This window comes from Podarcis filfolensis (genome assembly GCF_964270895.1).
Source record: "Podarcis filfolensis genome assembly, chromosome: 10".
NCBI lineage: Eukaryota > Metazoa > Chordata > Lepidosauria > Squamata > Lacertidae > Podarcis > Podarcis filfolensis.
The window spans coordinates 53102417-53114599 of NC_139612.1; the positions used below are offsets into that span (position 1 = coordinate 53102417).

Genomic DNA, 12183 nt, shown 5'->3' on the forward strand with positions numbered 1-12183 from the left:
TTATAGGATATTTATATTTTTGGAATAAATTGAAATCTGCCTCTAACTTCCAGTTTCATCTTCAATTTGGTTACATGCAATTGTAATACCTGTGTTCTTTGTGTTCCAGCAACTGGCAATCCCGACATGTCAGCTTGTCACAAGTTTCACAATAAAGCTTTAGCTGCTCCTTCTTGTGATAAGGACAGAACACAGGTCGCTGACTAGTTACACCAACAGCTTCTGCAAAATTAAACGGGGGAATCAACTTTTCTTGTTACTGCTAGGATTAGAAGGGGCAATTTATTACTACAATTAACCCCACATATATTACTGGAAGGGAGGCGGGTGGTGCTGTGGGTTAAACCACAGAGCCTAGGACTTGCCGATCAGAAGGTCGGCAGTTCGAATCCCCACGACGGGATGAGCTCCCGTTGCTCGGTCCCTGCTCCTGCCAACCTAGCAGTTTGAAAGCACATCAAAGTGCAAGTAGATAAATAGGTACCGTTCTGGCGGGAAGGTAAACGGCGTTTCCGTGCGCTGCTCTGGTTTGCCAGAAGCAGCTTAGTCATGCTGGCCACACGACCCGGAAGCTGTCTGCAGACAAACGCTGGCTGCCTCGGCCAATAAAGCAAGATGAGCACCGCAACCCCAGAGTTGGTCACGACTGGACCTAATGGTCAGGGGTCCCTTTACTTTACCTTATATATACAAGTATCTACAGGCTATAATACACAAGCAGTTCATATAGTCAAACAGAGTACCCAGCTGCACCTTAGGGCAAATAGGAAGACCTTTCTTTCTATTTTTCTCTCTCTGACAACACTCTTTTACACCAGCAATTACTGCTGGACAGGTTTCCCTTTTAAACCGATGGCCTCCAATCAACTGACAGCACATTACTGCTGAGTCTTTCCGACCCAGCACTTCCGTAGAAAGTATTGCAGGCTGGTTGCATCAGCTAGCAAACTCAAGCCTCCAGACTTACTATCTCACACAGTATTCTGTGAATCCCGAAGCTGAATAGCCTCATTCACACGTCACATTAAATTGTAGTTTAAAACAATGGATATCCCTGGCCCCCAAAATAGCCTTGATCAGCAGATATTTCCCTGAAAACATTTGTGTAGAATATCTGAAGACTGGTACGGATGTTAACCCTGAAGTATACTGAAATAATGAAAACGAACAAAACTATACATAGAAGAGAATGTGTAAAAAATGCATTAGATAGAACTGAGCATTAAGTAAAAGAACTTTTACCTGGAGATACTTCCTCTTTCTGTCTGACTGTATGATCCTTCGTGAATTTCACCCTTTGATGAGCTCGTATGCAGGTCTTACATAACCATTCAACACACTCCACACAAAAACCATTGGCTTCTGCATTGTCTTCACAGCTTGTACAAACCTGGTTTAAGTAGAAATAAAAAGTATGCCTATTGAAACAAATCAGCATATTTGCTTTCAGTGGTATTACTAGTAGGAATGGAAATCAGGTGAGGAACAGAAATCAGATTTCTCACCTACACATATACTTATTTTGTAGGCTTCTGTAACACTGCGATGCTAAAAACCACTGACTTTTGGCTGGAATGTAGCCTACTCTACAAAGGTAAGAATCACATCCATTGCTCTGCTCAGATTTGCCTCTGATCCTGCCTACCACTAGAAGGTTATTCATGAGTGAATGTAGATATTGGGATGAAGAAAGTTCTCCTCCATTCCAAACCTTGTGCCTTCCCACATTGCAATATTCACTATTACCCTTTGATAACTAGATTCTCTCTGTAAGATGCAAATCTTACACATAAAATGTCAAACAACACAAATATTTTACTCCTTCTCCTATACTTCATTTCCTAGATGACAACTAGTATTTAAAATATGACTACAATAACATTTTCATTTTAAGTATAAGGCATGCAGAGAAGACTGGCGAGTTGACAGCTTAGGGAATTTGAAAAGCACCAGACACTCACCTGATTTGACTTCTCCACCGTACTACTAGGAACCTCAGTAGTATCCTTCACAAATATGTTATCGATGATGTGTCTTTCTGCACATTCCTGGCCACAAATTGGGCAACGAACAACACCAACTAGGGAGAAAGAAAAAAATGACATGAATTAATAAGTTTAGAAATAAAAAAGGAACTTACGGTCTGGTATTTCCCCCTTTTTATAACCCCTTTTCAGGTGGATTTTTCATTACATTTCTTAATCTACAAGTTCAGTACGATTTTTCTTTTTGTTTTTGTGCAGGCTATTTATATGATGTCCATTTATATGATGTAGGAAGGCAATTTTTTCAAACAACTTTTATGTTTTAATTCTTCATGCTCCTTGACCAGCTTTATTGTGTTGCAGGTATTGACTCATAAAAGAGAAGCAACAAATAACCACACCAGTCTTCAATTAAGGGCCAACAGGAAGACCTTGAAATTCAGCAAACTAAACTTAAGGCTGAGGAAAACCGAAAGTGGACTGTTTAAACTTAACTAATATCTCCATGTCTTATATACTTATTTCTTTCACTTCTGTGAACTAGGAAACATAATATTTTAAAAGCCACAGAAAAATAGAATAGCTGAAAAGTTTCCATAATACTGTACAGTGAAAGAAATGTTTGTTGTGAACTTATGATGAAACCAAGCAATTAACAATTCATACATGTTAAGACCCCATATTTATATCATATTATATCAATATTTTAATATTTATATTATATTTGTCTCCAGGGATGATCCAGAAGATGGCAATAGGTGTTTCCCAACTCCTTGGCTCTTGAGCTATACAGTGCTGCACAGCATTATATTGTGACCTCTATTATTTAATATCTATATGAAGCAGTTGGGAGCAGCTGTCAGTATGCTGATGATACCAATATTCCTCTATAACATCTGAATCAGGAATAACTGAGAATGCCCTGGACCAGTACATGGATGTAGTGGAGTGGTGGGTTGAATGAGGGCTAATCAACTCAGTCTGAATCCTGGCAAGATAGAGGCTTTTTGGATGAATGATTCTCAAGTCTGGGAAGTTGGTCAGCTAAATTTATTTGCATGTGATTGCACTCTTCTTGAAGGAGGAGGTATATAGTCTAGGAATGTTCCTAGATCCAGTTCTGCCACTGAAGAAATAGGTGTCGTAGGTGACAAGGAGTGCTTTTTACCACCTCTGGCTTCATAAGACAGCTCTAGCAGTTCCTGGATTAGTATAGCTTGACCACAGTTGCCCATGCACCGGTAAACATCAAGGTTGGATTACTGCAAGATTACAATCCAAGGTTGGCTTACCGGCACACGTGTACTTTGAACATGCACAAAATGGCCGTTCCCTGTATACCCTTTTTTAACACAAGTAAAATTTGACTATAAGGTTTGGCAAACAACTACCTCTATGTACAAGAGTTCCAGAAGACAGTTCCAAAACCCATGGCTCTGTGTGCGCAATTCCACAGAAAAAAAGTGCAGAAGGTGCTATTTCAGAAAATTTCAACTTCCAAAGCATCTCAACCATTTTACTTTTCAGCCAGCTTCTAGCCTTAATGTTTGAAAATGTGTGAGCAATGTTTGATGAAAACTCATGAGACAGAGGGATAATGGAATAAGATTTTAAATAACTGGGGCAGAGATTCAGTATACCGCATCACTCCTTGACACACTATCTCTGGAAAAACAGAATTTTGCAAAATACAAATCATGAAATTTACATAATATACACAGTGAATGGAATTTTGATTGCCTTGGTGCAAAACTAAATTAATAAAAAGTTCACACACAGCAATTTCACAATTTCTAAACAACTCCATTAAAACTGGCACACTTTTCCCTGCACCTCTGGATACATGGCCAGCTTGTCTTGCAGTTCTTTGTGCAAGGGATCCTCAGACAGCGCCTGGTTCAAGGCGATGTTGCATTGGCTAAGGAGGCTGAACTTGGCCCTTCATTAGAAAGTGGCCAGGTCCTCATGCTGCTGCTCCTAGTGCCTGAAGAGACCCTCAAGGTTGCAGGTGTCCAGGATGGGGCCAGCCCAGACTGTTGGTGAAGATGGCCTTGTCCACCTCCCTTTTACAAGCCTCAGCCTCTACACCTGCAACAATGAGCCAAGACTGTTCTCTATGTTATGACTAATCTTCCTGATGGGCACCTGCATTCAGATAGTGCCTCTCTTGCTGTGTGTGGTTCCATGTCACTTTAATTAGTTCTTTTAATGCCTCATGTTGTTGAGCAAATTCCTTTCTCAAACTCCCTCTGGCGGGGGAGGCGCCATGTTATCATCAGCCTATTTAAATCTCGGTTAACATGTGTTCTTCATCTTCTGGAGTTTTAAAAAGTTCGTAAGGTCTCCTTGTTTGCTTTGTGAAAGACCCACAGGCATCTCCTTATCTCCTCTGCTAATTTGAGAGCTAGTAGCAGGTGGAAAATTCTTCTCATGGCCAGATTTTACAGGCAGCTCCCAGCATTTAAGGGAATGATGAAATTTACATTTAGTAATATATATTGTAGTAGGTAAGGGTAGCCAATATGGTGCCCTCCAAATATTGCTGGCTTCGAACTCTTATCAGCGCCACCCAACAAAATTTAACCAAGTAATATTTAAACCATATTAAGTGCAATAATCTTTTCCCATGATATTTCAGGTCAAATATTTGAGAAGTATTAGGTCAAAAAGATAACTGGCAACTTTTTCAGCTTTGTGTACTACATAAAAGTAAAATGAACGTGTAAAATTATATCCCTAGGACATCAAAGAATTATCCAATATAAACTGAAAATTTTCTGGTGCAAATTATCCTAATTTATATGAGTATTTTTCTGAAAACCAGCATCACTAGACAGAACACTCAGAATTCCACAGAATTCTGAATTATGTAGAGGTCAGTGTTTCCTGGCACTTGACTGAATGTGAATCTTCCTTCCGGGAAGTATGCAGTCAGTTATGTAACAAATCACTGAATCCAGCCCTATGTAAAGGCAATCCTCAATTTGTGCAGGGGTTCTACTCTGGAGCCTCACACGCATCGGTGGAGCATGCTTAAGTCCCCTCTGTCCTGCCCAGTCCCTTTCCATGACGAGTTTTGATGTTTGGGGGCTACTTCCAGGTTAGGCACCTACACCAAGATTTGCCTGTTATTTACCACGTAGCACTTCTTTAGCTGACATTTGTGCAGATTGAGGTTTTTTCTTAAAAATAATACTAAAAGGTAAGAATTTGAGTTTAACTTCTTTTGCTTATCAATATTTCTGGCTAAACCATTTACAATGTTTCTTAACTCAGAATTGCTTTTGAAGGACAATAATTTTTGCTCTAATTTAAAAATGGTTGTGTCCTTGAACTTATACTGTTTCTTTGCATCAGTCATAACCTGGCTCCACTGCATCTCTTGATTATATTATCTACTGAATGTTAATATCAGAATGAGACAAATGTAACAACATCCATAACAAACATTTGCATTTCTGCCAGGCAATATTGCTTGTCAATTCACCCATTGTTTTCAAACTTACTATTTCTTGTCTGATGATTTGTTTAAAAGGTAGCCCAACCAAATACCACTCATTATATGACATGCTATCGGTTTTCATTTTATTTATAGACATCATGGATGTATTTCTGCATACGCAGAAGAATCTCTGCCCTGTGGGCCAATATGGCCAGTGAAGCCATTTTCTGCAAAAAGTGCCATTTACCTATCAGCTGAATAGTGATCTCAGCTAATAGGTGGGAAGACAGGATTTAATTCTGCATTGGCTGCATGCGCTCCCAGTAGGGAACACAACTGTGCAGCCAAGACAGCAGAATTTAAATCTTCACTCATCAGTCCCTTTCAAGTGGGACCCTTTGTAGGTTTCCCCCTTTTACTTTTAAGTCTCCAGTCTTGCTCTAACTTTAAAGGGGGTGGGGGAAGCTCACAAAGGCTTTTGTAAGACTTCACTCCTCGCTTTAACACAGGAGTAAAAGGGACTTAATAATAATAATAATAATAATAATAATAATAATAATAATAATAATAATAATTTATTATTTATACCCCGCCCATCTGGCTGGGCCTCCCCAGCCACTCTGGGCGGCTTCCATAGAAACAAAAAATACAGTAAAATATCACACGTTAAAAACTTCCCTGAACTTAAGATGTCTTCTGAATGTCAGGTAGTTGTTTATCGCTTTGACATCTGCTGGAAGGGCGTTCCACAGGGCGGGCGCCACTACTGAGAAGGCCCTCTGCCTGGTTCCCTGTAGCTTTGTTTCTCACAATGAGGGAACCGCCAGAAGGCCCTCGGCACTGGACGGCGCTGGCTAGAGCCACCTACCTATCAATCGTATGACATCTTAACGACATGTGATTGATAAGGTTCTGGCCTGTGGAGCCAAAAATGTTTCCTATCCCTGACACACATGGGTGTCCTTCTGAATATACATTTAACTGGTTTTTGCAGTGCCATTCAATGGTACAAGGTGCCATTTACCAGAGACTGACATACTGAAATATATTATCATATAATATATTTAATGTTAATGGCTTCTTTTTTATATGTATGAATATAGTTTTATTTTTCAAGCTGTGTTTTAGTCACCAAAACTGTTATTAAGTGTTAGAGCTATTAGCAGCACAAGATAGCCTATTACTGAATTTACTTGTATCAAACCTTAACATGCCAATTGTATTTTTTGACTTGTCCTATAACATGCATATGTTCTAATGGAATAATAAAATATGATTTAACTACTGAGTTTCCTTATACCAAACCTTTACACGACAATTACTGGTGCTATCACCTTAGAATGCTTTAACTTTAACTATAAAACATGTTTTACTTTTTAACTTGATACTTGCAAGTGACAAGTAGGCTTGTGCTTATATATTTTCACTGTGGTACTTTACTAAACAACAAGTTTCCCTATATGTCAACAGTGCTGACCTGCTAACCAATAAGAGTTTTTCAATGCATTAAAATGAATATTCTCCTATTTTAAATGAAAATTCTCTAATATTCTCATTAATTAAGAATATTCTCAATAATATTCTCCAGAAAATTATTCTCGAGAATTTAACATCACTAGTTGGGCTACAGCTCCCAACATCCCTAGCTAACTGAGCTTGCTCAACACAGCAGAACATAGTCTTCTGGCAGATGGCAAAGGTCATACTTTGCTTCTCTGTGGCTCTGTAGTCCCATGGCTGCTTGCAGCTGGAGCAACCAGGTGTTCTTTCTGATAGAAAATGGTAAACCCAGCATCTTACCACTTCTTCTATGGCTCATAAGTCATCCATACTTAATTCTGCTCCACATTTCTAGGCACAGGTCCGGGCTTTCCAGGTTTTTGTTCAAGAACTTTCTTTTACCCCTGGTGCTTTCCCCACACAAACCCACTCTTTACCACAATTGAAGTAAATGGCAAACTATGAAACTGATGTTTGCTCTGATTCAGTGATAAAAGACCAGATTTTCCTAGGGAAAGCACCAGGGCCAAACACACACACAACAACAAAACAAAACAAAAACAAATGTATGGACAGGAAAAGTGAGGACCTGTGCCCAGAAAGCATGGCGCACCAGGTAAGTTTGGATAAGTCCTAAAATAGGCTAAAATAATATATCTTCCCCGTTTGTTGCAAGAGTTTGGTAGCTCAAGTGGTAGCTCTGACAATACAAGAAATAAAAGTGGGGGATTACATATCATATTGCATGTAGCACAGAACATTACAATTACTGCAACAGTCAGAAACATCAGTAAGTGACCTGGAAAAACCATGAGCAATTTTCAAGTGATCTGGGGGCGGGGGGGGGGGGGAATGTTTGGTAGTTACTGCTCTAGAACAGTGGAGGGCAAATCAACAAACCATACAGACTTTCTACAGCTCCTACTTTTATCTACCATAACTATGTTATGAGTGAAGAAAGGCAGATGGAATTAAAATCATTCCTTAACAATTTAATCAAAGAACAACATAAGTAATAGGTTTCGGCTGTGTGTGCATTGCAACAGATGTTAGATAGCACAGACCAAGATGCATATGCTACAGGAAGAAGCTGGTTTCCTGCTCTTCACCAAGCAATGATTTCTTGCATGGCTCAGGTGAGCTTACTGGCATAATTATGAGCTATGTGCATATAAACCATTCAATTTCTAACAGATAAATGAGTAAACTAACTTGGAATGTACTGTTTGCATTGGTGTTGTTATGTCAAGAACCTCTAGCCAGCAGCCCCAAAGCTAGTCCACCAAGCATTCCTATTTGACCTGTAAGACTGTTTTGGTTAAGGAACAGAATTATAGCCATGCAGATCAATCTCTTCCATTCCTTCATTGCATTTTAGTTCAGCAGAGCATCAAAGTTGTGGATGAAATTTTCTAACTGTTCTTAAAATTCTGTCACACAGATCTCAATTGAGTCAGCATGATAGCACCACATGCTGAATAGCAGTGATTGTTGTTGCTGACATCAATCTGTCAATGAAGTGTGCCTCTCGGGGTGAAGTCAAACCGGTGAAGAATCACAGCAACTGCTGTGGCTTCAGAGACTGTTAACTCGTAACTGCTGCTTTCCACATTTGGCATTACACTGGTACCTCTGGTTACAAACTCAATTCATTCCAGAGGTCCGTTCTTAACCTGAAACCGCTCTTAACCTGAAGTACCACTTTAGCCAATGGGGCTGTCCGCTGCCACCGCACCACCTGCACACGATTTCTGTTCTCATCCTGGGGCAAAGTTCTTAACCCGAGGTACTACTTCCAGGTTAGCGGAGTCTGTAACTCGAAGTGTTTGTAACCCGAGGTGTTTGTAACCTGAGGTACCACTGCACTTGGCTACAGGAGTCGTACAAGACACATCTAACCATATTAGGGACTGCACTCAAGATTTGTGTAGGGTTTACTCCTTAGCCTTTTCTTCTCCTGAAGATGTCCCACAAGACACAGTACGGAATTTTCCTCAGGGCTTACTCCCGAAGTCTTTCTTGCGAATGAGTATATCCACAAGACAGCGGAAGTATAGGATCAGCTTTTCTTCTCCTAGGGCTACTTTCCCAGGTTGATGGGCCCCAGCAGCAACCACCTTCTTGACCATTGGTCACACTACAGTGGTACTTCAGTTTTTGAACAGCTTACTTCCCGAACTTGGAACCCGAACGCTGCAAACCTGGATGTAGGTGCTCCTGAGCTTCAGTTTTCACTGTTGCGGAGTTGAGTCGTCCCCTCCACATCATAATTAAGGCTTTCCCCCTCCCGTTTTTACCCTTAAGCAGCAAATTTAAGTTGTCCCTCCCATCGTAATTAAAGCCTTCTGTTTCTGATTGCAGTGTTCTGACGTGATATTTGGTGCTTTTGTTTTTGCTGCCATTTCATTTTTGTGTCTGTGGCTTGTTTTTCATTTTATGATTGATTGATTGATTGTGTGACTGCGGAAATGGATAAAAGCCATCCATCCAAACAATGACTATCATCAGTGCAGGTAAGAAAAAAAATCATTTTAATTTTTATCATCTACGATACTGTTTTATTAGGGACGCGGGTGGCACTGTGGTCTAAACCAGAGCCTAGGGCTTGCTGATCAGAAGGTTGGCAGTTCGAATCCCTGTGACGGGGTGAGCTCCCGTTGCTCGGTCCCTGCTCCTGCCAACCTAGATAAATAGGTACCGCTCCAGCGGGAAGGTAAACGGCGTTTCTGTGTGCTGCTCTGGTTCGCCAGAAGCGGCTTAGTCATTCTGGCCACATGACCCGGAAGCTGTACGCCGCTCCCTCGGCCAATAAAGCGAGATGAGCGCCGCAACGCCAGAGTCGTCTGCGACTGGACCTAACAGTCAGGGGTCCCTTTACCTTTTTTACACTGATTATTGCTTTCATTTTATGGACCAATGGTCTCATTAGATAGTAAAATTCATGTTAAATTGCTGTTTTAGGGGTTGTTTTTAAAAGTCTGGAAGGGATTTATCCGTTTTGCATTACTTTCTATGGGAAAGTGTGCCTTGGTTTTGGAACGGATTAAGTTTGAGAAACAAGGTACCACTCTATTGGTTCTGCCCGCTCAATCTGTCACGGCCTGTCTTCACATGCAGGGGAAGTTCCTAACTCGCTGAGGGTTTGAGACCCAATGGCTACCCTCACCTGGTTTAGCAAACCAGTCAAAGCCATTTTCTGTGGTGTGGCCACTGTCACATGCTTCTAGGAGCCACAGGTGAGAGCTGAGAGCAGCGTAGAGACCAAAGGTGGACAAACTACCCCAGGATGAGTACAACGTGTCTCCCACCAGAGGCAGTACTCCCCCCTAACACCTCATACACCCCAATAACAGTGTTGGGGGCTATGGATTTGTGAAGTTCTTGAAAGTACACAGGAATACACTGAAGCTAAGAGGCAAATAACAAAATAGTCCATGAGGAAATCCCTGCACAAAATATGTAGTTTAAAGTAAAAAGTCTAAATGCTGGCATAGGGTTACATATATAAAGAATACAATATACTGTACAGGCACCCCATGCAATCTTCTTATATCTTGGGCTGGAAAGTATGAAACACTGCTACGTGCACGTGTCATTAAGATCAATGAGGCAAACACTAGGGACTCATTCATAGTTGTTTAATGTGGATAGTAAGCATCTTGTACTTCCATTAATTATCTGTTGTCTATATGATGTTCTCCTAATCACTGCCTTCTCACACTTTCCCCTCCCCTAATCCAGATTTTTCTCATACCTTTTCCTTTTCAGCATATCCCTGGCATTTCTGAAACTGTGGTTTTATTATTGATAAGTGTTATACGCAACCCCGAGCCGAACTTGCACTGAAAGATGCCCTAAAATATTTTAAATAAATAGTAACCTCTAGTCTCACTTTACAAACAATTTTCTCAGCTGTACAATACAGATGTGTAACTGCAATTTGCTCGCATTCTTTTTCTATCCAAGTCTCTTGCATACCCTGTTCTTGTACATTTTACATTGTATGCTTCTTGGAGGAGAAGAACCTGTACAATTTTTGTTCACTGACTTCTGTAAACTCTTGAGCCATGTATAGTGATGTCAGGATAGTAACAATAGTAAAAAATGAAAAAAGTAGCTGCAGAAGATTGAAAGTCACAAAAATGGAATGCTAAAAGAGCTATTGCAGAATGAATTATGTTCATTAAAATAACATGTGACCAAAGTATGTAAAAGCCACAGCACATTTTAGAATAGGGGTGGCGGGTCCCAGCCCACAAACTGAATTAGTCTCACCTGGCCTCCTCTTGGGACTGCCATTTCAGTCAACACACACCTACCTGCCCTACACCTGGCATTACAGTGGTACCTCTGGTTACGTACTTAATTTGTTCCGGAGGTCTGTTCTTAACCTGAAACTGTTCTTAACCTGAAGCACCACTTTAGCTAATGGGGCCTCCTGCTGCTGCTGCCACTGCACAATTTCTGTTCTCATCCTGAAGCAAAGTTCTTAACCTGAGGTACTATTTCAGGGTTAGCGGAGTCTGTAACCTGAAGCTATGTAACCCAAGGTACGACTGTATATCAGCGTCACGCAGCAAAGTCAAAAACGCAGAGTCTTCACAGTAAATGAATAAAACTTTACGGAGGCAATCATACTTCTTTACTGATACGGAAGGGGGGGCATGTCTTCTTCACCTTCTTCTTCGCTACAATATATCAATTTATTTCCAATTGTCAATGTCAAAAGGGACTAAAATCTATAAAATTCATAGAAAATCAACATGCCAATTTGCTCAATTTCTCTAGGACTCCATCACACCTCCCCTGTCCTCCATAATCCCTCAAGCAAGGTGTCAAGACCCTAATCCTGTCAAATCACTCTGCCAAGCCTTTCCTCCAGGAAATGCCAGTACATGGACCATTGTCTTCTCATCAGGATGTGCTTATCTGCGCATATCTCCAGCTCTGCATATTCCCCCCTCCCTCCTCCATATGTTAATCCTGTGTAACCCAACCTCTTCTTAATGTATTCATGATGTAATCTGTGTAACCCAACCTCTCTTTAATGTATTCATGATGTAACTGGGATGTATTTTGCACTGTATTCTGGGACATGGAGGGAGGTTTCAAAAGTTTATGTCACCCCTTTCTCGCTGTTCAATCTCGCCTTGAACCTGTTGCGCAATAAACGTGGATCTTCTGCAGCTTGCTCCTGTCTCTGGCTGAGCTCACTTTCCTCCGCAGGGACCCGCGGACTTAGTCCGACGAGCTGGG

The 12183-nt window shown here is 40.9% G+C and overlaps 1 protein-coding gene across 2 annotated transcripts in view; it reads right to left on the minus strand.

The window, feature by feature from the left end:
* TRIM24 (tripartite motif containing 24) overlaps positions 1-12183 on the minus strand; it is a 37997-nt gene that overhangs the window by 22543 nt on the left and 3271 nt on the right. For both annotated transcript variants that reach the window (XM_083574195.1, XM_083574194.1), the window contains exons 2-4: positions 1962-2080; positions 1243-1390; positions 90-222 (exon numbers count right to left, since the gene is read on the minus strand). In XM_083574195.1, the coding sequence (XP_083430321.1) occupies positions 90-222; positions 1243-1390; positions 1962-2080 (400 nt within the window). The remainder of the gene's footprint in view (positions 1-89; positions 223-1242; positions 1391-1961; positions 2081-12183) is intronic.